Source organism: Neovison vison, chromosome 13, assembly GCF_020171115.1.
Source record: "Neovison vison isolate M4711 chromosome 13, ASM_NN_V1, whole genome shotgun sequence".
In the NCBI taxonomy this organism is placed as follows: Eukaryota; Metazoa; Chordata; class Mammalia; order Carnivora; family Mustelidae; genus Neogale; species Neogale vison.
In genome coordinates this window covers 74,226,328-74,254,216 of record NC_058103.1, presented here as the reverse complement: position 1 = coordinate 74,254,216, position 27,889 = coordinate 74,226,328, and the positions used below count along the sequence as shown (strand labels likewise).

Here is a 27,889-nt window from a genome sequence, read left to right as displayed (position 1 = left end):
GATTGTTTATTCCAGCTCTGTGAAAATGTTGATTGTATTTTATTAGAGATTGCATTGAATGTATGGCTTTCTCTGGTAAATGTAGACATTTTAACATTTGTTCTTCCAATCCATGAACATGGAACCTTTTCCCATTTCTTTGTAAACAGTTGCCTTCTTATCATAACATGATTTGTTTTTACCTTAAGTGAAAGATCAACATATAGAGTGTGAGGATACATGATTCTCAACCTTATATTGTTTTCATGTTCCATTACATACAGAATTGTTATGTAAGTGCCCCCCCACACTTCCATCACAGATGCAATGAAAGAACATTTTCTCTGACAAATAATAGTGGCAAAAACTGAGAACAGGCTTTTGATACCATCATGCTCTGTGTTTTAAACTATTAGCTCTGCGTTCAAAACTATTAGCTCTGCCACAAATTTCTTGATACTTGGGAGCTATGTTTCATTGTTTGAAAAATTGGAAAATTATATCTTCTTTATATTTTGTTCTGACAATTTATCAATAATATTAAGAGATTGACAAGAACCCGATGAGCAATTTGGGACAGTATCTCAATAGGTACTGAAAAGACATTTGACAAATCCAGATCCATTCCTGATATTAAAATTCCCAGCAAATAAGATAGAATTGAGGAGAATTTCCTCAACTTAAAAAGATCCCCCCAAAAAAATCTACATCAAATGTCATATTTGATGGTGAAAGTTAAAAATCTTTTTTGTTCATTTTGTAAATAAGGGAAGAGTTTTTGTTCCCACTACCTGTATTTAATATTGAAGTAGAGGTTCTAATAAATGGAATAAGACATGTGGGAAAAACAAAGCCATACAGTTTGGAAAGGAAGAAGTAAACTTATCTTTTTTTTAAATTTATTTTTTATTTATTTTCGGCATAACAGTATTCACTATTTTTTCACCACACCCAGTGCTCCATGCAATCCATGCCCTCTATAATACCCACCACCTGGTACCCCGACCTCCCACCCACCCGCCAATTCAAACCCCTCAGATTGTTTTTCAGAGTCCATAGTCTCCCATGGTTCACCTCCCCTTCCAATTTACCCCAACTCCCTTCTCTCTAACTTGCCATGTCCTCCATGCTATTTGTTATGCTCCACAAATAAGTGAAACTGTACGATAATTGACTCTTTCTGCTTGACTGATTTCACTCAGTCCCGTCCATGTTGCTACGAAGGTTGGGTATTCATCCTTTCTGATGGAGGCATAATACTCCATAGTGTATATGGACCACATCTTCCTTATCCATTCATTCGTTGAAGGGCATCTTGGTTCTTTCCACAGTTTGGTGACTGTGGCCATTGCTGCTATAAACATTGGGGTACAGATGGCCCTTCTTTTCACTACATCTGTATCTTTGGGGTAAATACCCAGTAATGCAATTGCAGGGTCATAGAAACTTATCTTTATTAATAGCAGCGTAATTTTCTGAGCAGAAAACTCAAGGGAATCTGTGAAACAGCTAATAGGACAAATTGGTTTAACATGTCAAATGTACACCTACCATATCATCCAGCCATTTTACTCTCACATATGGACCAAGAAAAATGAAAGCATATGTCTATAAAAAACCTTATACACAAACGTTCACAGCAGCTTTATTTATAACAGCCCCGTGGGACTAATGGATATGGTCAGCAACACGTGAATAGAGAAATTGTTTTATACGCACATGATGGGTTACACCACAGCAACAGAAAGAAACAAACTCCTGATAATTGCAACCAATGAAGTCTCTCAAAACAATTATGTTGAGAAGAAGCCAGATGAAAGAGTACAATTTGTACAAAATTTATACTAAACTTTAAAATATGCGACTAATTCATGGCAGAAGCATTTCCTGGAAATGAGAGTGGTGTGGGTTGAGAGAAGGATTACAAAGAGACATGACATTTGGGGTGATGCTTATGTTCATTATCTCCAATGTGGTGAGGACTTTCTAATACATACATACGTCAAACCTTATAGAATTGTTTATTTTTATTTGGTACAGTTTATTGTTATGTAAATTATGCATTACAAAAACCGTTAAATATTCAAATTTACTATGGGATACCTTCCCTCAATGTTGTACCAGTCTTTTTGTATGATCCCAAATACAAAATATTTCTCCTATAGGCATTAATTGGCCTGAAAGTATTTTTTTTAAGTTATAGATAATGAATTTCTGCATCCACGTGGTACTGTTTCTTTCTTTTTTAAAAAAAGATTTATTTATTTATTTATTTGAGTGTGAAAGAGAGAGAAAGAGAGTGTGCAATAAGACTGGGGGAGAGGCGGAGAGAGATAAAGAGGGAGAGGGAGAGAATCTTGATCAGACCCCTTATGAGCTAGGAGCCCCATGTAGGCCTTGATCCAACTACCCTGAAATCATGACCCCAGTCAAAACGAAGGACCTGAAGACCAACAAACCAAGCCCCTATTTGCCCCCTGTTTATTTTCAACCAGCATCATCCCACCTCTTTGGGATTCTCCCTGCATATCTGAGTACAAATTTATAGTGGCTGGTTTCATATTCCTTTCTAGCATAGTTTTTTTTAATTTATTTTTTATTTTCAGCATAACAGTATTCATTATTTTTGCACCACACCCAGTGCTCCATGCAATCCGTTCCCTCTATAATACCCATCACCTGGTACCCCCAACCTCCCACCCACCTGCCAATTCAAACCCCTCAGATTGTTTTTCAGAGTCCATAGACTATGCTTTCTAGCATAGTTTTGTGGCAAATTCTGACAATGTGATTTAGAAGGTGGAGAGAAAGGGAAGCGATACACGAACCTGAACAGTCTTGAGTTTCTTACTTCACTCTGCATCTGGGAAAGCATTTCCATGTTGGCTCTGGGCTCATGAAGCTACTTGATATGAATCAGTGTAGAGTGCTCTCCATTGATGAGCTCCTTGAGCTAAACTTCCATCTCTGCATCTAAAGATAACTGTTACAGGGCTTTATAGAAGATGTGTCCCTGACTAGATCTTTATCCTGATAATCTTGATTTATTACCTTGTGGGGCAGTTTTTTAAAATTGAATGTTAGAAACAAAATATGACAGATGCATGGTAATGATTAGCATCCTTAAGGGTAAAAGCTGTTAAGAGGATAGCATTAGGGGGTGGGAGGTCGGGGTACCAGGTGGTGGATATTATAGAGGGCACGGATTGCATGGAGCACTGGGTGTGGTGCAAAAATAATGAATACTGCTATGCTGAAAATAAAAATAAATTTTAATAAAGAGGATAACATTAGTATTTGCTGCCTGATTCACATAGACTAGTCATCTGATGTTGGAGTCAACGAAACAGTGAGAACATAAAATAAGAATCTCAGATCATTCTACAGGGATTTGAAAACTTGATGCATCATGATTCTTCTATTTAGAATTCCTATTTTTAATTTTTTAGTGATTCTGAAATTTAGGAATATTTGACTATAAAATACTGTGGTGTTTCTTCTAAGATGCTTTTATTAAAAAGATAATATTCCTTACAATTGGTATTATTTTAGAACTACATAAATGCTGTATTTCAAGTAAAGACCATTTGTTCATTTGTTTAATTTAACAAATATTAATGAATGCTTAAAAAATGACAGTCATAGTTCTAAATATTGGGACACAGTGCTGAAAAGAGACAGAATCACTCAGCAATGACTTGACTTCTTATTACTTTTTCTGTATTCAACTCCAACCTCTTTTCTGCCAGGCAGTAGGTTATAGGCTGGCCCACATGGATACATGAAAATATAAAGTACAGTAGTAAAATGTTTCGGAAGATTACTGTCCTCCTGCTACAGAAATGCCCTGGGATTTGTGTTAAAGAACTTCCATATCAGGTAGTATCTTAAGAACAAAACTGACCTGAGAAGTCAGAATTGCTGTTGTTCAGACTTCCAAGGGCCACCTGAAGACTGACATGTGCCTCATGAAGTCAGGAATGAAACAGATGGCTGACTTGGGGAGGATTCTGGCCAACATGCATGCATTTCAGTCTCTGTCCTCCAGGGGGTGCAGCTTCCTACCACAATCACACTTCCTGTGTGAAATGTGGGCTTCCATTGATCATTTTTCTGTCACTCCAACATTTTTTCATGTTAAGAATGGAATACATTATTTAGGTAATACTCCAGAGATGAAGTGTTCTCCAGGCTTCGTGACTGCACTACTCTTAATGCTTGGTAAGTAAAATGGCTTTTAAAACTTGAATCCTTTTATCTATTGTGTCAGCAAAACTTTTAACTATAATTTTATCCAAGAGCTTTATGCCCAAGGTGACACAAGTCTCTTTTCTTTTTCACCAGGACAAACTCATAGAAATTCAGTGACCCAGAGGAAGGCCAACCGACCCTCTTAGAAGAGGCTTCCTTGACTTTGAATTGTATTTATTCAACAACTGTTTCACACCTGTGTAAGTACAAAGGCATGTGGGAAATATGCTTTAAACAATTAAAGGGTATATAATAAAAGTTTTCCCAGACATTTGGATAACCATGGGAGATCAGGGGTTTCTGACTGGCTCTGTGGTTTGAATTGGACTCTGGATCTCAGAGTTATAAACTCAAGCCCATGTTGGGTGTATAGATTACTTAAAAATAAAATCTCTAAAAAAAATTCTGTTAGATTAATAATAAACATTTATCTCTTGATTTTTATAATATCATTTTTTAAAGATTATTTATTCATTTGAGAAAACAAGTGCATGAGCACAAGTAATGGGAGGGGTAAAGGGAGAGACATAATCCCCACTGAGCAAGGAGCCTGCTGAGGGGCTTGATCCTAGGACCCTGAGATCATGACCTGAGCTGAAGCCAGAGGTTTAAATGGCTGAGCCACCCAGACACCTCTCTAATGCTCCTTAAAAATTTTAGTAAAGACATCCCAAAGGGCAGAAAGCCACAAACAAACAGATAAAAATGAAGGGGGCTATCAACAGACAGTGATTAACCAATTTAGAAAATGAGTTGTATGTAGATAGCGGTGAACTTGCATGAAAGACTAGATTAAAGAAACCTGGGCCTATTGTAGAAGCACCTCAGCTGTGCTGTGCTTTGGAAAGGGTCAGGGAAAGGAAGCACTTCATATTTTCGGATAATTGAGGAAGATGGCATTGCCCACATTGGTGCACACATGTGTGTGCACAGGTGTGGTTGTGTGCGCGTGTGTTGAGGGTACTGGAGGAGAGAAGGTATAAAAGAAGACTGAGTGGTCACCTTGGGTGCTCAGAACTGAGCATACAAAGCATGGGAGGTTATTGTGGTTCAAATGAAGTTAGGGGAAAACATAAACTCAAAGGATTAATAATCTAATGAACAAATTCTGGTACCTGTTCTGAGCTTTCTGAACTCAGCTGGGCTGTGGAAACTAAACAGTGAGGAGGAGACCTCGATGACAGATCTATTGTCTGAGAGCTTCAACCTGAACTCTTCAACAAGAAATGATTAGATTTTTCTGCTTTAGGCTTCAATATAGGCATCTGAACAGATAATGAGTAGTGAGGAGGAACACTGGCAAAACAATAGGTACATTGAAAGAGGTACAGTGAATGTCTAAACACTTTGCCTTCTTGTCATGTGATTTATTTCTACCTGAGGTGAAATAACATACTGGGAGCATACATGATTCTTACATCTTTTTTTTTTCACAATTCTTACACCTTATGTTGTTTACATAATTCATTACAAGCAGTTTTTAAAAATCATGGACTGTTTCAAGAATTTGTGTGTCATTCTTGAGCACAGCTATGCTGATTTTCTCTGTATAGTTTGGATTTTAGAATATGTGCTGTCTAAGTGAGTCCTACCTGTCTAATTTTTCAGTAGTGCCATTCACCCACTTTTATCATAGATGCAATGAATGAACATATCATAGTTAGCTAAATCATCAATCCTCAATTCTAATTTCAGTACAAATTTTACTCATGTTTCTTTTCAAATGTAAGGTTTTCAAAGTTGCATCATGCAAAAGAATTTTAGGTAGTGAGACTGTCACTGGGACATAGAGAATTATGACATGACCCACACAACTTGCTACACCAGGAAACCCCTATTTCCTGTTCTGGGGCCAGAGTAGCACGTACCCAACAATCCTTCCCTCACCCTGTCAGAATCCCCTCACAGTGCCGAGTCCTGAAGTTGAAGAAGAAGACATTTTCCATCTTGTGGGAGAACTCAAACATGTTGCTCTCCAACCTTCTCAAGGTGGTCCTGGCTTCCGTGTGGCTAGGTAAGGATGGTCCCTGTGGGAATGTGTCTCCTCTATGACTTAAAATCAGGAGAGATAGGCAGGTTCTTGTGGGAACCTTGGGAAGGAAGGATGACAGTGTGTAAAACAGAAGTTCGTTGTGGCACATCACATATTCCAGAAGTCTCTGATTCTGTGTTTTTTTCCCTTCAGGATCCAGTATTGCCCAGAAAATAACTCAAGCCCAACCAGCAATGTTAGTGCAGGAGAAGGGGACTGTCACTCTGGAATGCATATATAACACCAGTCATCCACGTTATATTCTATTTTGGTACAAGCAGCCCAGCAATGGGGCAATGGTTTTCCTTATTCATCAGGATTCTTACAACCAGGAAAATGCCACTGAAGGTCGCTACTCACTGAATTTCCAGAACACAAGAAATTTCTAAGATTTTATTTATTTATTTGACAGAGAGAGGTCACAAGTAGGCAGAGAGGCAGGCAGAGAGAGAGGAGGAAGCAGGCTCCCTGCTGAGCAGAGAGCCCGATGCGGGACTCGATCCCAGGACCCTGAGATCATGACCTGAGCCGAAGGCAGCGGCTCAACCCACTGAGCCACCCAGGCGCCCCAAGAAATTTCATCCAACTTGTCATCTCAGCTTCACAGCTGGAAGACTCTGCAGTGTATTTCTGTGCACTGAGGGAGCCCACAGTTGAGAGGCGTGATGGAGGGAGGTATATCCAAACCCCAGGGCTCTTGTTGATGCATCTCCCTGCAGTAGGGCCCAAGGGGGGAAATTGTCATCCCAGACAGGAAGTGGCACAGGGGCAGGCTTAGAGGGAGAACCTCACTCTAAGAAAATACCACTCTGGTTAAGAGTTATCATGCATTAAACACTTTCTAATCCCTGAAAATTTGTGCTATAATTATTTATTGAAGGCTAGAATAGCCACAAAAAAGAATTTGTCATTTTGCAATTAGATTCAGCTAGAAAAATTGGCTAAGGAAGTTTAGAAACATTTGACTCAAAAATCAGCAATAATGTGTGTGAATTGCAGAATTTTTCAGATCAGTTTCTTCAATAAATATTTATTGAGCATATATTATGTTACAGACATTGTTAGAATAAGGAAGGTCATGAAATGTCTCTGTGGTTTTCCTTTTTTTAATATCATGCTGTTTTATACCACTTGATGTTTTATTTTAATTGTGTTTGTTTGCTGTGAATCATTGTACTTACATTTAGTTTCTAGGGTGTCTATTGTGTGATATGTTTGTATCCATCTTATTAACACCTCCAGGATAGATGTGCTCAGTTTGCATACAGGAAGTTTACCTGCTTCCCACCAGTATTATTCACAAATATGCACAATTAGGGGTCCTGAAGGGGATATTATGAAGGAGCAGAGTGTGAATTTTTCCAATAGTCTATTTCTGCCTCTGACATCAACACTCCTTCAAAATTACTTTTTGCCAACACATTGCTCAGTTTGCATACTCCACAGCACTGTTCATTTAGGGTTCCACACTCCAAAATCCTCATTCTCTCCATTTCCCTCCTTCTACCTCTAACTCCATTCCTACAGTGCCTTAAAATTCAGTTGGTAATAGATGTTTGATAATTGGTCTTACATTCTAACACTCTCTAATATTTGCTTGGAAGGCAGGTGTATAGAGATCTTAACAAGAATCTCTTAAAACGTTTTAATTACAAAATTTTACCCTTTTAATATTAAATTTACCATTTTAACAATTTTTTTGTATTTCTTTTTTTTAATTTTTAAAAATTTTTTTATAAACATATAATGTATTATTAGCCCCAGGGGTATAGGTTTGTGAATTGCCAGGTTTACACACTTCATAGCGCTCACCATAGCACATACATTCCCCAATGTCCATAACCCCACCACCCTCTCTCTATCCTCCTCCCCCTAGCCACCCTCAGTTCGTTTTGTGACATTAAGAGTCTCTTATGGTTTGTCTCCCTCCCAATCCATCTTGTTTCATTTATTCTTTTCCTAGCTCCCAAACCCCCCACATTGCATCTCCACTTCCTCATATCAGGGAGATCATATGATAGTTGTCTTTCTCCGATTGACTTATTTCACTAAACATAATACCCTCCAGTTCCATCTATGTGGTCGCAAATGGCAAGATTTCATTTCTTTTGATGGCTGCATAGTATTCCATTGTATATACATACCACACCCTCTTTATCCACTCATCTGTTGATGGACATCTAGGTTCCTTCCATAGTTTGGCTATTGTGGACATTGCTGCTATAAACATTCAGGTGCATGTGCCCCTTTGGATCACTACGTTTGTATCTTTAGGGTAAATACCCAGTAGTGCAATTGCTGGGTCGTAAGGTAGCTCTATTTTTCAAATTTTTGAGGAACCTCCATGCTGTTTTCCAAAGTGGTTGCACCAGCTTGCATTCCCACCAACAGTGTAGGAGGGTTCCCCTTTCTCTGCATCCTCACCAGCATCTGTCATTTCCTGACTTGTTAATTTTAGCCATTCTGACTGGTGTGAGGTGGTATCTCATTGTGGTTTTGATTTGTATTTCCCTGATGCCGGGTGATGTGGAGCACTTTTTCATACATCTGTTGGCCATCTGGATGTCTTCTTTGCAGAAATGTCTGTTCATGTCTTCTGCCCATTTCTTAATTGGATTATTTGTTCTTTGGGTGTTGAGTTTGATAAGTTCTTTATAGATTTTGGACACTAGCCCTTTATCTGATGTGTCATTTGCAAATATCTTCTCCCATTCTGTCAGTTGTCTTTTGGTTTTGTTAACTGTTTGCTATGCTGTGCAAAAGCTTTTGATCTTGATAAAATCCCAATAGTTCACTTTTGCCCTTGCTTCTCTTGCCTTTGGTGATGTTCCTAGGAAGAAATTGATGTGGCAGGGGTCAAAGAGGTTGGTGCTTGTGTTCTCCTCAAGGATTTTGATGGATTCCTTTCTCACATGGAGATCTTTCATCCATGTTGAGTCTATTTTTGTGCGTGGTGCAAAAAAATGGTCCAATTTCATTTCTATCACTCTTTGCAGATGATACAATACTATATGTGGAAAACCCAAAAGACCCCACTCTAAATATGCTAGAACTTGTACAGGAATTCATTAAAGTGTCAGGATATAAAATCAATGCACAGAGATCAGTTGCATTTCTTTACACCAACAACAAGACAAAAGAAAGAGAAATTAAGGAGTCAATCCCATTTACAATTGCACCCAAAACCATAAGATACCTAGGGATAAACCTAACCAAAGAGGCAAAGAATCTATACTCAGAAAACTATAAAGCACTCATGAAAGAAATTGAGGAAGACACAAAGAAATGTAAAAATATTCCATGCTCATGGATTGGAAGAACAAATATTGTGAAAATATCTATGCTACCTAAAGCAATTTAGACATTTAATGTAATCCCTATCAAAATCCCATCCATTTTTTTTCAAAGAAATGGAACAAATAATCCTAAAATTTATATGGAACCAGAAAAGATCTTGAATAGCCAAAGGAATATTGAAAAAGAAAGCCAAAGTTGGTGGCATCACAATTCCAGACTTCACGCTCTATTACAAAGCTGTCGTAATCAAGACAGCATGGTACTGGCACAAAAACAGACACATAGGTCAATGGATCAGAATAGAGAGCCCATAAATAGACCCTCAACTCTATGGACAACTAATTTTCAACAAAGCAGGAAAGAATGTCCAATGGAAAAAGACAGCCACTTCAACAAATGGTGTCGGGAAAATTGGACAGCCACATGCAGAAAAACGATTTTAGGTGTAGAGCCTACTGGTATGAAATATATTTACATTGTTGTTGGACCAGCACAACCATCCATTTCCAGAGTTCTTTTCATCTTGAAAAAACTGAGTAACTGTACTCATTACACAATAACTCTCCATTACTCCACCCCTCTAGTCTCTGGAATCTGACATTTTGCTCTCTCTTTCCATGAGTTTGACTAGTTTAGATCCCTCATAGAAGTGGAATTCTGCAGTATTGGTCATTTTGTGACATTTCATTTAACATAGTCTCAGGGTTCATCCATATTATTAATAATATATCCAAAGAGATTGACAAGTAACAGATGAACAATTTTTGAAGATATCTCAATGGGTACAAAAAAAGCATTTGACAAAATTCAAATCCATTTCTGATTAAAACTCCCAGAAAATTATATGGAATTAAGGGGAAATTCCTCAACTTAAAAACAGCTCAACCCAACACTGACATCATGGACCATAAATGCTATATTTCAAATAAAGGCCATTTGTTCATTTGTTTAATTTTTTTAAAAGATTTTATTTATTTATTTGACAGAAAAAGAGAGATCACAAATAGGCAGAGAGGCAGGTAGAGAGAGGGGGAAGCAGGCTCCCTGTTGAGCAGAGAGCCTGATGCGGGGCTCAATCCCAGGACCCTGAGATCATGACCTGAGTTGAAGGCAGAGGCTTTAACCCACCGAGCCACCCAGGTACCCTCATTTGTTTAATTTAATAAATATTTAGTGAGTGCTTAAAAAATGATGGTCATCGTTCTAAATATTGGAGCACAGTGCCAAAAACACAGACTCACTCAGCAATGACATGACTTCCTGTTACTTTTTCCATATTCAACTCCTACAACTTTCCTGGTAGTCAGTGAATTATAGGCTGGCTCACACGGGCACATGAGAATATGAAGTACGATACTATAGTAAGATGCTTTAGAAGATTGCTATCCTCCAGCTAAAGAAATGCCCTGGGAGGCTGTGTTAAGGAACTTCCACATCAGGTAGTGTCTTAAGAACAAAGCAGACCTGAGAAGTCAGGATTGCTGTTGTTCAGACTTCCAAGAACCACGTGAAGATTGACATGTGTCTCATCAAGTCAGTGATGAGACTGATGGCTGACTTGGGGAGAATTCTGGCCAACATGCACGCATTTCAGTCCCTGTCCACCAGGGGGTGCAGCTTCCTACCACAATCACATTTCCTGCGTGAAATGTGGGCTTCCATTGATCATTTTTCTGTCACTCCAACATTTCTTCATGTTAAGGATGAGAACATTTTTTAGGTGACACTCCAGAGATGAGGTGCTCTCCGGGCTTCGTGACTGTGGTACTCTTAATGCTTGGTAAGTAAAATGCCTCTTAAAACTTGGATTCTTTCTTCCATTGTGTCTGTAAAATTTCTAACTATAATTTTATCCAAGAGCTTTATGTCAAGGTGACACAAATCTCTTTTCTTTTTCCCCAGGACAAACTCATGGAGACTCAGTGACTCAGACGGAAGGCCTAGTGACTCTCTTTGAAGAGGCTTCCCTGACTATAAACTGTACTTTTTCAACAACACAGTACCCTGCCCTTTTCTGGTATGTCCAGTATCCAGGAGAAGGTCTAGAGCTCCTCTTGAAAGCCTCGAGAGACAAGGAGAAGGGAAGCCACAAAGGATTTGAAGCCACCTACAACAAAGATTCTAAGTCCTTCCACTTGGAGAAAGGCTCAGTGCAAGCCTCAGATTCAGCTGTGTACTACTGTGCCCTGAGTGACACAGTGACGGGGACTGCAGGGGGAGCTGAGCACAAACTCTAAGCAGAACAGGGGCCTGGGTGCTGAGCATGTCTGCCTGATCCACTCTGGTTCCAGAACAGTCTGTGGTTGTTTGTCCCTCAGTGTGTGGTTGGAACAAAATTCATACAAACCACTAGAGCATAGGGATCAGAAGGAACATTCCCCAAACCCACGTGTTCCTTAGTGACATTGAGAACAGTTTGATGCCAAGAGTTCCCCAGCCAGAGCACAAGTAATTTCAAGGTAGAATCACATAACAATGAAGTGATCTTGTGGTCATTCTTGCAGTGTTGTTCAGGGCACCCTGGTGTGTGTTGTTGTGTCTATGACACTTTTAAAGAGACACAATGGCATCTCCTCAGTGTCTTCCTGACAGAGCAAGGCATGAGGGGTGATGGGGAGCTTTAGCCCCAAGCCAGGTTTAGTAAAGAAAGAATAGAAGGTAAGAAAAGAGGAGGAACACATGTACCCAAGGAAGGGAAAGAGAGGCCAGAGACTTCTGCCCTGCTTTCTTTTCTCGTAAATGAGGTGGCAGACTCAGGCTGATATTCAACATACAGAGGTAGGTGCAGAAACAGAATGGAAGAAATGGCTCATATTCTGACTGGTTAAATAGATGAGTTGGCTTTCTTTTTTTTTTGAGAATGAATTTTATTTTATATAGATGTATCTGTATGTGCATACATATGTGTATGTGTATGTGCAAACACATTTATACAGAGTGGAGGTTTTTTTTAATTAACATATAAAGTATTATAAGCTTCAGGGATACAGGTCTGTGAGTGATCAGTCTTGTATAATACCCAGTGTTCATTAGAACACACACCCTCCCAAATGTCCATCACCAATTTACCCCATCTTCTTACCTCCCTGCCCTCCAACAACCCTCAGTTTGTTTCCTGTGATTAAGAGTCTTTTATGTTTGTCTCCCTTTCTGGTTTCATCTTCTTTCATTTTTATTTCTCCTCCCTGATGATCCTCTGCCTTGTTTCTTAAATTCTTCATATCAGCAAGATCATATGATTATCGACCTTTTCTGATTGCCTTATTTTACTTAGCATAATACCCTCTAGTTCCATTTTTGTAAATGTCAAGATTCAATTTTTGCTGGCTGTATAATATTCCAATACGTTCATGTGCGCACGCACACACACACCACATCTTCTTTATACAATCATCGGTCAATGGACTCTTTTCATAGTTTGGCTACTGGACATTGCTGCTATAAACATTTGGGTGCAAGTGTCCTTTTGGATCACTATATTTGTGTCTTTGGAGTAAATACCAGTAGTGCAATTATTGGGTTATAGGGTAGTCCTATTTTCAACTTTTTGAGGAACCTCCATGCTGTTTTATAGAGTGGCTACATCAGCTTGCATTCCCATCACTGTAGGAGGTTTCCCCTTTGTCTGCATCCTCGCGAATATCTGTTGTTTTCTGACTTGTTAATTTTAGCCATTCTGACTGGTGTGAGGTGGTATCTCATTGTGGTTTTGATTTGTTATTTCCCTATTGCCCAGGATGTTGAGCACTTTTTCATCTGTCTGTTGGCCAACTGCATGTCTTCTTTGCAGAAATGTCTGTTCATATCTTCTGCCCATTTCTTGACTGGATTATTTTTCCTTGGGTGTTGAATTTTATAAGCTCTTTATAGATTTTTGGATACAAACTCTTTATCTGATATGTCATTTACAAATAACTTCTCCCATTCTGTTGTTTGTCTTTTGGTTTTGTTGACTGTTTGCTATGCTGTGCAAAAGGTTTTTATCTTAATGAAGTCCCAATAGTTCATTTTTGCCTTTGTTTCTCTTGCCTTTAGAGACAGGTCTAGCAAGAAGTTGCTGCAGCCAAGGTCAAGGAGGTTGCTGCCTATGTTCCCCTCAATGATTTTGATGGATTGTTGCCTACTTTTAGGTCTTTCATCCATATTGAGTCTTTTTTTGTGTGTGTATGGTAGAAGAAAATGGTCTGGGTTCATTCTTTTGCATGTGGCTGTTCAATTTTCCCAACACCAGTTGTTGAAGAGACTCTGTTTTCCATTGGATATTAGTTGACCATTGAGTTGAGGGTCCATTTCTGGGTTCTCTATTCTGTTCTGTTGATCTATGTGTCTATTTTTGTGCCATACCATACAGTCTTGATGATTATAACTTTGTAATAGAGGTGGAGGTCAGGAATTGTGATGCCCCCAGCTTTGGTTTTCTTTTTCAACATTCCTTTGACTATTTGGGATCTTTTCTCATTCCATATGAATTTTAAGATTATTTGTTCCTGCTCTGAGAAGAAAGTTGATGGTATTTTGTTAGAGATTGGTTTGAATGTGTAGATTGCTCTAGGTAGCACAGGCATTTTAACAGTAATTGTTCTTCCAATCCATGAGCAGGGACTGTTTTTCCACTTCTTTGTGTCTTCTTAAATTTCTTTTATGAGTATTCTATCGTGTTCTGAGTACAGATCCTTTGCATCTTTGGTTAGGTTTATTCTTAGGTATCTTACAGTTTGGGGTGTAATAGTAAATGAGATCAACTCCTTAATTTCTCTTTCTTCTGCCTCATTGTTAGTGTATAGCAATACAACTGATTTCTGTGCATTGATTTTATATCCTGCCACTTAACTGAATTGCTGTATGATTTTTAGCATTTGGGGTGACATCTTTTGGGTTTCTGCATAGAGTATCATGTCATCTGCAAAGAGTGAGAGTTTGATTTCTTTGCTGATTTGGATGCTTTTTACTTCTTTTTTGTTGTCTAACTGCTGAGGCTAGGACTTCTAGTACTATCTTGAACAGCAGTAGTGATAGTGGTGATAGATACTGTTGTGTGCCTGGCCTTAGCGGAAGAGCTCTCAGTTTTCCCACACTGAGAATGATATTTGCTGTGAGTTTTTCATAGATAGCTTTTATGGTATTAAGATATGTACTCTCTATCCCTTGATAAAAGAGTTTTAATCAAGAAAGGATGCTGTACTTTGTGAAATGCTTTCACTGCATCTCTTTAGAGGTCAGATGGTTCTTGTCCTTATTTTATTTAGGTAATGTATCACATTGATTCATTTGTGGATGCTGAACCAACCTTACAACCCAGGAATAAATCCCCCTTGGTCATGGTGAATAATCCTTTTAATGTACTATTAGGTTTTATTTCCTAGTACTTTGGTGATAATTTTTGCATCCATGTTCATCAGAGATTTTGATCTGTAATTATTTTTGTTGGGGTCTTTGTCCAGTTTGGGGATCAAGGTAATTCTGGCCTCATAAAAAGAGTTTGGTGAGACTGGCTTTTCAGTGTTATGCGGGATAAAATTAGTGACACTGAAAAAAAATAAAAATAAAAATCAGTCAGTCTTACTTTTTTTTTAAGTTTCGAAGTTTTCCTTCCATTTCAATTTTTTGAAAAAGCTTCAGAAGAATAGGGATTAATTCCTCTTTAAATGTTCAGTAGAATTCTCCTGGGAAGCCATCTGGCCTTGGGCTCTTGTGTATTGGAACATATTTGATTACTGCTTCAATTTCCTTGCTGGTTATGGGTCCATTCAGGTTTTTTATTTCTTCCTGGTTCAGTTTTGGTAGTTTATATGACTCTAGGAATGCATCCATTTCTGCCAGATTGTCTAATTTTTTGGCATATAGTTGCTCATATGGTTTTATAATTGTTTGTATTTCTTCAGTGTTGGTTGTGATCTCTTCTCTTTCACTCATGATTTTATTTACTTGGGTCCTTTCTCTTTTCTTTTGGATAAGTCTGGCCAGGGGTTTATCAATGTTGTTCTTTCAAAGAACCAGCTCCTACTTTTGTTGATCCGTTCTTTTGGTTTCTATTTTATTGATTTCTACTCTACTCTTTATTATTTCTCTTTTCCTGCTGGGCTTAGGGTATATTTGTTGTTCTTTCTTCAGCTTCTTTAGGTGTAGGGTTAGGTTGTGTATTTGAGAACTTTCTTGTTTCTTGAGAAAGGCTTGTAGTGCTATATTCTTTCTTCCTGGACTGCCCTTGCTGTATCCCAAAAATTTTGTTGTGTTTTCATTTTTGTTTCTATGAATTTTTTTTAGTTCTTTAGTTTCCTGTTTGACCCATTCATTCTTTAGTAGGATGCTCTTTAGCCTCCATGTATTTGAATTCTTTCCAACTTTATTCTTGTAATTGAGTTCCAGTTTCAAAGCATTGTGGTCTGAAAATATGCAGGGAATGATCCCAGTCCTTTGGTACTGGCTGAGACATGATTTGTGACCTAGGAAATGATCTATTCTGCAGAATATTCCATGTGCACTAGAGAGAAATGTGTATTCTGTTGTTTTGAGATGAATGTTCTGAATATATCTGTGAAGACTGTCTGTTCCAGTTTGTCATTCAAAGCCCTTACTTTCTTGTTAATCATTTGCTTAGATGATCTGTCCATTGCAGTGAGGAGGTTGGTAAAGTCCCCTACTATTATTGTATTATTGTCGATGTGTCTCTGATTTTGTTATTAAATGGCTTATATAATTGACTGCTCCCATTTTAGAAGCATAAATACTTACAAATGCTTGATCTTCTTGCTGGGTAGATCTTTTAATTATGATATAGTGCCCTTCCTCATCTCTTATTATAGTCTTCAGTTTAAAATCTAATTTGTCTGATAGGATTGCTACCCAACTTTCTTTCTTTCTTTTTTTAAGATTTTATTTATTTATTAGACAGAGAGAGAGATCAGAAGTAGGCAGAGGGGGAAGGGAAAACAAGCCCTCTCCTGAGCAGAGGGACTCGTGCAGGAGTTGATCCCAGGACCCTGAAATCATGACCCAAGCTGAAGGCAGAGGCTTAACCCACTGAGCCACCAGGCACCCCCCTCCAGCTTTTTTTGATGTCCACTAAGGTGATAAATCATTTTCCACCCCCTCACTTTCAATCTGGTGGTGTCTTTGAGTCTAAAATTAGTCTCTTGCAGAAAGCATATCAATGAGTCTTGATTTTTTTTTTTTTATCTAATCTGATACCCTGTGTCTTTGATTGGGACATTTGGCCCATTTACATACAGTGTAACTATTGAAAGAAATTAATTTGCTGCCATTGTATTGCCTGTGAGGTGACTGTTACTGTATATTGTCTATGTTACTTTTAGGTAGCATAGGTCTATGTTACTTTTAGGCTCTCTCTTTGCTTAGAGGACCCCTTTCAATATTTTTTGTAGGACTAGTTTCGTGATCACAAATTCTTCTAGTTTCTGTTTGTCCTAGAAACTTTTTACTGCACTTTCTATTTTGAATAAGATCCTAGCTGAATAAAGTATTCTTGGTTGCATATTTTTCTCATTAGCACCCTAAATATATCATGCCAGTCCTTTCTGGCCTGCCAGGTATCATGAATAGGTCTACTGACAATCTAATGTTTCTACCCTTGTAGGTTATAGACTTCTTGCCTCAAGCTGCTTTCAGGATTTACTCTTTGTCTCTGAGATTTGTGAGTTTCACTATTTTATGTTGGGGTATTGATCTATTTTTGTTGATTTTGAGGGGTGTTCTCTGTGCCTCCTGGACTTTGATGCCTGTTTCCTTCCCCCAGGTTAGGGAAGGTCTGCACTATAATTTGCTCCAAATATACCTTCTGCTCTTCTCTCTTTCCTCTTCTTCTGGGATCCCACTTATTCTAATATTGTTTCACTTTTGGTATCACTTGTCTTTCAAATTCCTCCCCTCATGATCCAGTAATTGTTTATCTCTCTTTTTTCTCAGATTCTTTATTCTCCATCATTTCATCTTACATATCACAAATTCTCTCTTCTGCTCCATTTAACCTAGCCATTAGAACCTCCATTTGTGATTGTATCTGATTAATAGCCTTTTTTATTTCGACTTGGTTAGCTTTTATTTCTTTTATTTCTACAGAAAGGGATTCTTTACTGTCTTCTATGCTTTTTCCAAGCCCAGCTAGCACCTTTATAATTATTATTCTGAACTCAGTTCTGAATTCTTACTAATGTCCATATTGACTTGGTCCCTGGCAGTCAGTACTACCTCTTTTTCTCTTTTTTGAGGTGAGTTTTTCTGTCTTGTCATCCTGTCCAGAGAAGAATAGATTATGAGAGAGCAAAATACTAAAATGGAAACAATGACCCTAGAAACATATACACTAAACAAATCAGAAGAAACCCAAAACTGGAAAAAAAGAAAGAAAGTAGAAAAATATAATCAGAAAGCTGAACAGAATAGAGCAATACACTGGATTCTGTGTCGTTTTCTGTTTTTTAGAAAACCAGATCTCAGAATTATAAAGAAAGAAAAACTTATATATGTACAAAAATAAAATTAAATACAATGAAAGGATAGAATGTAACTGTAAAAAGGGGAATTAAAGACCAAAAAAAAAAAGAGAAAGAAACAACAGCAACAAAAGGGATATAAACAGACAAATGAATGGAACAGAACAATACACTATCTTCTGAGAGTATTTTCATCAGTTTGTAAGAGGAAACTACATGTCAAAATTACAAAGGAAGAAAGACTTATAAATACAAAAATAAAATTGAGTACATTGAAATGATAGAATGTAACTGTAAAGATGAAGATTAAGAAAGATTAACAAAACAATTTTAAAAATGGAAGGGAAATAAAAAGAATATGATCAACATGGGGGCTTAAGTGGGTAGGAGAAGAATCCATGAAACAAGATGGGATAGGGAGGGAGACAAACCATAAGTGACTCTTAATCTCACAAAACAAACTGTGGGTTGCTGGGGGGAGGGGGGTTGGGAGAAGGGGGGTAGGGTTATGGACATTGGGGAGGGTATGTGCTTTTGGGTAAATTGGAAGGGGAGGTGAACCATGAGAGACTATGGACTCTGAAAAACAATCTGAGGGGTTTGAATTGGTGGGGGGGTGGGAGGTTGGGGTACCAGGTGGTGGGTATTATAGAGGTCACGGCTTGCATGGAGCACTGGGTGTGGTGAAAAAATAATGAATACTGTTTTTCTGAAAATAAATAAATTGGAGGAAAAAAATGTAATAAAAAAAAAAAGAATATGATCAGGTGAATGAATAGAACAGAGCCATACACCAGATTTGGGGTGGATTTTGGTCTGTTAGAAGAAACTGCATCTCAAAATTCTAAAAAAAGAAAGAAAATAATATATATATATATATATATATATATACACACACACACACACACACACACACACACACACGAGATTAAATACATGAATGGATAGAATGTGACTAAAATTTAAAAAAATTTTTAAAAAGAAGTTGATAAAATAAGAAGCTGGTAGAAATAGAAAAGAAGAAAATTTTTAAAAAAAGAAAAAAGCAAAGAAATTTTTTTAAAAAGTTGAAAGATTAAAGAATCATGGGGAAAAAAACATGTGCTCCATGTGCTGTATTCCCCTAGAGCTGGAGTCATTGATCAATAATCTTGGTCTTCACAGGATATTCTTGCTGATCTTCTGTGGGAGGGGCCTGTTGTGTTGATTCTCAAATATCTTTGCCCAAGGCAGAATTGCACTGCCCTTGCCAGGGACCAGGATAAGTAATCTGTTCAGGTTTGCTCTATATGGCTTTTGGTCCCTAAAGTCTTTCCTAGAAGATTTAGAGGATGAAAATGGAAATGGCAGCCTCCCAATCTTCAACCTCAGAGCCAAAAGCTTGGAGCCCCACTTCTCAGTGTGCCCTCAGGAAAAAGCGGCCCCTCACTCCTGTTTCCCTGGTCTCTATCTACACTCTGTGTTCACCCAGCCTGTGACCTAGCATTTCTACCTTAGGCACACCACCCCATTTTGAGCCTCCAAACCCAGCAGACACCTGTAGTATGCTCTCACACCACTCCTCATGGGGGACAAAAGGGGGTCTTGCAGGTTTAGCCATTTGTTGGGACGCTGCTTGAAGAACAGTGGCCTGACTTTGCTACGGATCACAGTTTATGGTAACCCTGAGCTGAGAGCCCACTCCTGGGCTCATCCTTTGCAGCCAGCTTCTCCACTCCAATACCTATGAACTCTGCCACACTCAGGAGCCCCCAGGTTTCTTGTGACCATGAGGATCCTGAGACCACACTGTCCCACCCAGTGAATGTTCTACCACCTGCCCCCCCCCAACTCAGCTGCCTAACCAAAGTCCTTCACCAGAGCAGACTTCTACAAGTTCCAATTTTGTGCTCCGCTACTCTCCCTTGCTGGGAGATGGTTGACAGAGGCCCCCTCCCCCTGCAGTCTATCTTCCCAGATATCACCTTGGATTCACTTCTCTGGACCTCCTACCTTGCAAAAAGTGGCGGCTTTTCTATCTGTAATAGAGTTATAGCTATTCTTTTCTTTGATCTCCAGTTGAGTTTGCAGGTGTTTGGAGTGGTTTGATAGCTATTTAGCTGAACTCCTGGGACCTGAAGAAGTTAAGACCTCTTATTCTTCAGTCTTCCTTAGATCAGTTAGCTTTCTTACAGTAACAACTCAAGTGAGATAGTTCTCAGTGCCCAGGAAATATGGTGAGAGAAAATGCTCTTGCACTGAGGTTTCCTAACAATATAAACAGAGGACCCTGGGAGGGAAATCCTATGGATTTCTCTAACTCCTATTTTGCAACCTTTCACAGAGAGCCATAAATCATGGGATTGGGAATATGCATGAGAGTCAGAGAAGTCATGTAAAAGATAATGAAAAAGCAATGTCTGTATTGCATTGCCAGAATTTGCCAATATTGTTGCAATCTTCTTTATTCTTGAAATACTTTTAAGTATTTTTTAATTTATCTTAGAGAGAGAGGGAGAGTTGGGGGGTGGTGAGTAGAGAAGGAGAGAGAATCTGAAGTGGACTCTGTGCTCACACTGGAGCACAACAGGGGGCCAGATCTCATGACCCTAAGATCAAGACCTAAGCTGAAACCAAGAGCCTGTTGCTTAACTGAGTGTGCCCAACAGGTGCCCAGCAATCTTTTTAAAATTATTATCTCTTTATTGGTAGATTTTATGAATGAGTTATAAGAATATTATAAGAATAGATTTCCTTATATAAGTTATACTTTATTTAAATTAGTTTCTATTTAATTGGCTTAAAATACAAAATTTTTCAAACCTCTATAAATGTAAATCCATGTCAAAATGTGCCTTAAACAATTCAAAAGGGTATATAAGAATCTTCCTCAGATATTTGGATTAACGTGGTAAACTCTGGCTGCCTGTCTGGCTTAGTTGCTAGACCTACAACTCTTTTTTTATTTTTTTTTTAACTTATACAATTGACAATACTGTGTACATTGTGAATTAAGCACTGTAGATAATTTGTTTCCAAAAATTCTAGAGTGAAAGCTCTTGAATTTCATGTTTCCCCACCTTTTCCCCAACACCACAGTTCTAAGAGATGGCTGTCACTGTTTTTATTGCCAGAGCAGTGTATGGCTGGAGCTGCTTCCCTGGTAAGCTGGAAGAATGGAAGAAACAAAAAATGTTTTAAAGAATTTATTTATTTATTTTTGTGGAAAAGGGGGAGAGAGAGAGAGGGAGAGTGTGCACAAGCATGGGGTGGGAAGGGGCAGAGGGAGTAGTAGAGTCTCCACTGAGCAGGGGCCCAGATGTGGGACCCTGAGATCATGACCTGAGCCAAAGACAGATGCCTAATGGACTGAGCCACCCAGTCACCCCAAACAGCAACTCTTGATCTCAGGTTTGTAAGATTCCACCTCATGGTGGGTGTTGAATTACTTAAACTGAAGCTTTTCAAAACAATTCATGGTATTAATTATATATGCTTTTCTCTTGATTTGTTTAAAACTCTATTAATAAGATAGTAAAGACATCCCAAAAGGCAGAAAGTGACAAACAAAAAGAGAAACAGTAAAGAAGCTAACAGCAGACAGTGAGGCCAACCAATTTTAGAAAATGTGTTGTATACAGAGAAAGGCAAACTTGTATGGAAGACTAGACAAGAAGAAAACTTGGCCTAGTGTGGAAGCACCTCAGTGTGGGCTGTGCCATCTGGTAAGAGTTAGGGAAATGAAATAACACATAATTTTGAATAATTGAGGAAAATGGTGTTCCCAAAATTGGTACGTGTGTGTGCGCGCGTGCGCGCGCGCGCACGCGCTGGTGCATGCATGTGTTGAAGCTAGTGGTGTGAAGGGAAATAAAATAACTGGACTGAATGAGAAAATTTATAAGTCACAGAAGAGCCATGCATCCATAGCCCATTATAAGAAGCAATGATCACTTTCTTTTTTTTCCAATTTATTTATTTTCAGAAAAACATTATTCATTATTTTTTCACCACACCCAGTGCTCCATGCAAGCCGTGCCCTCTATAATACCCACCACCTGGTACCCCGACCTCCCACCCCCCCGCCACTTCAAACCCCTCAGATTGTTTTTCAGAGTCCATAGTCTCTCATGGTTCACCTCCCCTTCCAATTTACCCAAATTCCCTCCTCCTCTCTAACGCCCCTTGTCCTCCATGATATTTGTTATGCTCCACAAATAAGTGAAACCATATGATAATTGACTCTCTCTGCTTGACTTATTTCACTCAGTATAATCTCTTCCAGTCCCATACATGTTGCTACAAAAGTTGGGTATTCATCCTTTCTGATGGAGGCATAATACTCCATAGTGTATATGGACCACATCTTCCTTATCCATTCATCCGTTGAAGGGCATCTTGGTTCTTTCCATAGTATGGCGACTGTGGCCATTGCTGCTATAAACATTGGGGTACAGATGGCCCTTCTTTTCACTACATCTGTATCTTTGGGGTAAATACCCAGGAGTGCAATGGCAGGGTCATAGGGAAGCTCTATTTTTAATTTCTTGAGGAATCTCCACACTGTTCTCCAAAGAGGCTGCACCAACTTGCATTCCCACCAACAGTGTAAGAGGGTTCCCCTTTCTCCACATCCTCTCCAACACATGTTGTTTCCTGTTTTGTTAATTTTGGCCATTCTAACTGGTGTAAGGTGATATCTCCATGTGGTTTTAATTTGAATCTCCCTGTGGGCTAATGATGATGAACATTTTTTCATGTGTCTGATAGCCCTTTGTATGTCTTCATTGGAGAAGTGTCTGTTCATATCTTCTGCCCATTTTTTGATGTGTTTGCCTCTTTCATGTGTGTTGAGTTTGAGGAGTTCATTATAGATCCTGGATATCAACCTTTTGTCTGTACTGTCATTTGCAAATATCTTCTCCCATTCCGTGGATTGCCTCTTTGTTTTTTTGACAGTTTCCTTTGCTGTGCAGAAGCTTTTGATTTTGATGAAGTCCCAGAAGTTTATTTTCGCTTTTGTTTCCTTTGCCTTTGGAGACGTATCTTGAAAGAAGTTGCTATGGCTGATATCAAAGAGATTACTGCCTATGTTCTCCTCTAGGATTCTGATGGATTCCTGTCTCACGTTGAGGTCTTTTATCCATTTTGAGTTTATCTTTGTGTACGGTGTAAGAGAATGGTCAAGTTTCATTCTTCTACATATAGCTGTCCAGTTTTCCCACACCATTTATTGAAGAGACTCTCTTTTTTCCACTGTATATTTTTTCCTGTTTTGTCGAAGATTAATTGACCATAGAGTTGAGGGTCCATATCTGGGCTTTCTACTCTGTTCCACTGGTCTATGTGTCTGTTTTTATGCCAGTACCATGCTGTCTTGGTGATCACATCTTTGTAATAAAGCTTGAAATCAGGTAAGGTGATGCCGCCAGCTTTATTTTTGTTTTTCAACATTCCTTAGCAATTCGGGGTCTCTTCTGATTCCATACAAATTTTAGGATTATTTGCTCCAGCTCTTTGAAGAATGCCGGTGGAATTTTGATCGGAATGGCATTAAAAGTATAGATTGCTCTAGGCAGTATAGACATTTTAACAATGTTTATTCTTCCGATCCAAGAGCATGGAATGGTCTTCCATCTATTTGTGTCTTCTTCAATTTCTTTCATGAGTGTTCTGTAGTTCCAATGATCACTTTCTTAACCCAGCAGGAAACTGGATGTTGGTCTTTGAGGACCTGAGAGGAGCACATAAATAATTTCCCCCAAATCTGTGTGTTACTAAGCTTTTTGATTTTTGCTCAAGTGTTAAACTCTCATTCCTTAATGAAGTGCTTCAGTTCCTCCCTCTATCTCCTGGCAACCACTGATTTTTTTTTACTGTCTCCATACTTTTTCTTTTTCAATAATGTCACATACTAGATATCAAAGAGAATGTATTCTTTTTCGGATTGGCTTCTTTCACTTAGAAATATGCATGTAAGTTACCTCCATGGCTACCCATTGCTTGATAACTCATTTCTTTTAAGCACTGAATAAGACTTTTTGTCTGATCTATAAAGAATTTTTCAAACTCAACAACCCCCAAAATAAAAAAGAAATGGGCAAAAGAATGAACAGACATTTCTCCAAAGAAGAAATACACATAGCCAACAGACACATGAAAAAATGCTCAGCATCACTCAGCATCAGGAAAATAGAAATCAAAACCACAATGAGATATCACCTCACACCAGTCAGAATGGTTAAAATGAACAATTCAGGAAACAACAGATGTTGGCAGGGATGTGGAGAAAGGGGTACCCTCTTACGCTCTTGGTGGGAATGCAAACTGTTGCAGCCATTCTGGATAACAGTATGGAGTTTCCTCAAAAAGTTAAAAACAGAGCTACCCTATGACTTAGCAATTGCATTACTAGGTATTTATCCAAAAGATACAAACATGGTGATTTGTAGGGGCACCTGCACCCCACTATTTATAGCAGCAAGGTCCACGATATCCAAACTATGGAAACAGTCCAGATGAAAGGATAAAGAAGATGTGAGATATATACATATATCAAATACACACACACACACACACACACACACACACACCATGGAATACTACTCAGTCATCAAAAAGAATGAAATTTTGCCATTTGCAATGACATGGTTGGAATTGGAGGGCATGATGCTAAGTGAAATAACTCAGAGAAAGACAAATACCAATGATTTCAGTCATATGTGGAATTTAAGAAATAAACATATGAACATAGCGAAGAGAAGGGAAAATAAAATAAGAGGAAAACAGAGGGAGGCAAACTCTAAGAGACTCCTAATTATAGGAAACAAACTGAGGGTTGCTGTAGGGGGCTGCATGGTAGAATGGGGTAACTGAATGATGGGCATTAAGGATGGTACTTGATGTAAGGAATACTTGGTGTTGTATGCAACTGATGAATCACTGAATTCTACCTCCAAAACTAATAATACAGTATATGATAATTCAATTGGGTTTAAATAAAAAAATTTAAAAATACAACTTTGAAAAAAAAAAGACTCCTTTACCTGGATATACCATCCTTTACCCGTTTTTTTTTTCTTTTTTTTTTTTTTACCTTTTCTTCTACTGAAGGACATCTTCCTTTCTTCCATATTTTGGCAATTATGAATAAGACTGCTATAAATATTTGTGTGCAAGTTTTTATGTACACAGTTTTCTAGCCATTTGGGTAAACACCAAGGATTGTCATGGCTAGATCATATGGTAGGAATCTGTTTCGTTGTGTAAGAGCCTACTAAATTTGTGTTCCAATGTTGAGGTACCACAGTGTATTCCTGTCAGCCAAGAATGAGGTTTCCTGTTGCTGGACATCCTTCCTCTGCTAAAACAACAACAAAACAAAACAAACAGACAGACAGACAAACCAAAAAACAGATCAGCCTTGAAATTTCCCTCCCTGAGCAGACAAAATCAGTGTAGTCCTACAAATAAAGTTTAATTTAGTTTATTTGCCAGACTATCTTGACCTTCATCATTTTTTGCTGTGCTTCTGGAAATCAAAGCAAAATTTGAACTATTTTCCAAGTTTGATATGAAGTACCCACTGAGCGATATCTGATATCATTTATAACAATTCTGATATTATAACTAATCACTGTGAATAATAGACACTCAATGTCTCCTCACTTATATAAGCTGCTTTCTAACAATATATCCCTGAGCTTCATTCCATGTTTTGGTTTGAGTGCTCCCAGTTCATGAGCTGTCTTTTTGGTGTGTGCACATGACACTTTCACTTATTACTACTTTGGTGAAATTCACTGGATTGATCTGGTCTATTTCTAAGTTTTTACACCAGCATTTTGTTGTTCTTAGTGTTTTAGATTTTGGCCATCCTAATAGGTGAGATCTGCCATGTCTCTCTTTTTTTTAAATTTAATTTGTAACATGTAAAGAATACCTAACATGAGATAAAGCCTCTTAAATCTTTAAGTGTACAGTACATGATTGTTGGAATGGGTGCAATGTTGTACAGCAACTCTCTATTCTTTCATCTTGCTCATGGATCAGTAACTCCACATCACTCCATCCCTAGAGCCGATGACAACTTCTTTGGTTCACTCTTTGATTCTATGAATTTGACTACTTTAATGCCAATTTAAGTGGAATCATGCACCATTTGTCTTACTGTGACTGGCTTATTTCAGTTAGCATAATGTCCTCAAGATTCATCCATGTGCTTGCAAATTGCAAGTTTTCTTTTTTTTTTTTTTAGGCTGAATAGTATTCCACTTTTTGAAGAACCTCTATACTGTTTTCCATGGTTAGAACACTGTGCATTGCTTCCAAAAGTGTACAAGTGTTCCAATCTCTTTATATCCTTAAGAATACTTCCCTGAGAATATTTTGTGATTTTGATAATAGCTATATATTTTAATGTATAAAATATGGATGTTGTTAGAGAATTTATTATAAATGCAGTGGCAAATACATTAAGATTGTCATTACTAAAAAGGAACAAGAAAATTACACGTTTATAGTATGTACTTGTTTCTGCCACCTTTGTAAGTTGTGGCTAGTACCAACATTTTAAATACTGAAATATTTAATGGATTGGTCCATTTTCACATAACTGCATGACTGTGTGAGGTGATATTTCACTGGAACTTTGATTTGCATTTTTCTTATAATTAGTGATATTAAATATTTTCTCACATACTTGTTGGCCATTTGAATATCTTCTTTAGGTAACTGTCTATTCTAGTCGTTGGACCATTTTTAATTGGCTTATTAGTGTTATTTTTGTTAAGTTATTGTTGTAGGAGTTCCCTATACAGTTTGGATACTAGCCCCTTATCATATATGTGGTTTGCAAATATTTTCTCCCACTCTGTAAGATGACTTTTGATGCTGTGGATTGTTTCCTCCATTTACTGAACTTTTTATTTTGATGTAGTGCCCCATGTTAATTTTTGCTTCTCTTCCCTGTGCTTTTGAATAATCATTGATCATTCCCAAAACCAATATCATAGAACTTTTTTCTATGTGTTCTTTTCAGAAAAATAACTCTTAGAAACAGCTTCATGGCTCAGTCCTTTAAGCCCCCAACCTCTGATCTCACCTCAGGTCATAATCTCAGGATAGTGAGATTTAGCTCCTTCTTGGGCTCTGGGCTGAGCATGAAGCTTACTTAAGATTCTCTTCCTCCCTCTCCATCTGCCCTTCCAAACCACCCCCACCCCCAGCTTACATGGACTTTCTTTCTCTAAACAAACAAATAAGCAAACAAACAGCTCTTAATTTGTGACTTTTTCTATTGTTTTGCTATTTCTGCTATAACTTTTGTTATTTCCTTCCTTCTCTAGACCTTGGACTACTTCATTCTTGTCCTAGTTCCTTGAGCTGTAAATTAGGTTATGTAGTGGGTATCTTTTGTTAGGATGTTAGACCTCTATACATAATTCCTAGGGGAATATCTAAGACCAAAGGACACTTTAATCTAGGAAACAATGCACTAAACCATGCATTTAAAAGATAAACTGTTAAAATGATTAAGATATTTATATGTGTGGGTATGATTCCAAGATTGCTTTTTGTGATACACTTCATTTAATAGGATACTAAAATTGTCCCTCTAGTAAATAAATGTGATGTTCATAAACAAAACAGTTGAAGTCTCCCTTGATTCAAATTTGCACTTGATTTCTTATGCAGAGTACGATTATACACAATTTTGATGATGGTTTCTCAACTTCTCTTAATGGGTTTTTAGAGCATTAGCAATGTGTGCTTTCAATAGCTCTTAAGGCATTCCCAGTTGTGAAAGAATTGATATTTGGGGGACCACTGATGAATGTGTAGAGGCTCACGCTTGTTTTTATCCTGTGCTCTATCAAGATGTGAAATTTGCTCAATTTTA

At 38.1% G+C, this 27,889-nt stretch overlaps 1 non-coding gene and 2 gene segments (V, D, J or C); 2 read left to right on the top strand and 1 right to left on the bottom strand.

Annotated features, from left to right (window-relative positions):
- Nucleotides 1-5,713: 5,713 nt before the first annotated feature.
- Nucleotides 5,714-5,819, bottom strand: LOC122894919. Its single transcript, XR_006381915.1, has one exon. It is a non-coding gene; the product is annotated as a U6 spliceosomal RNA (small nuclear RNA).
- Nucleotides 5,820-6,195: 376 nt separating this feature from the next.
- LOC122894541 lies at nt 6,196-7,040 on the top strand. The segment is given in 3 exon segments: nt 6,196-6,244; nt 6,416-6,637; nt 6,832-7,040. Coding segments are annotated over 3 exon segments (480 nt in total).
- A 4,233-nt stretch (nt 7,041-11,273) lies between these two features.
- LOC122894540 lies at nt 11,274-11,796 on the top strand. The segment is given in 2 exon segments: nt 11,274-11,339; nt 11,462-11,796. Coding segments are annotated over 2 exon segments (381 nt in total).
- The last annotated feature ends 16,093 nt before the right edge of the window (nt 11,797-27,889 follow it).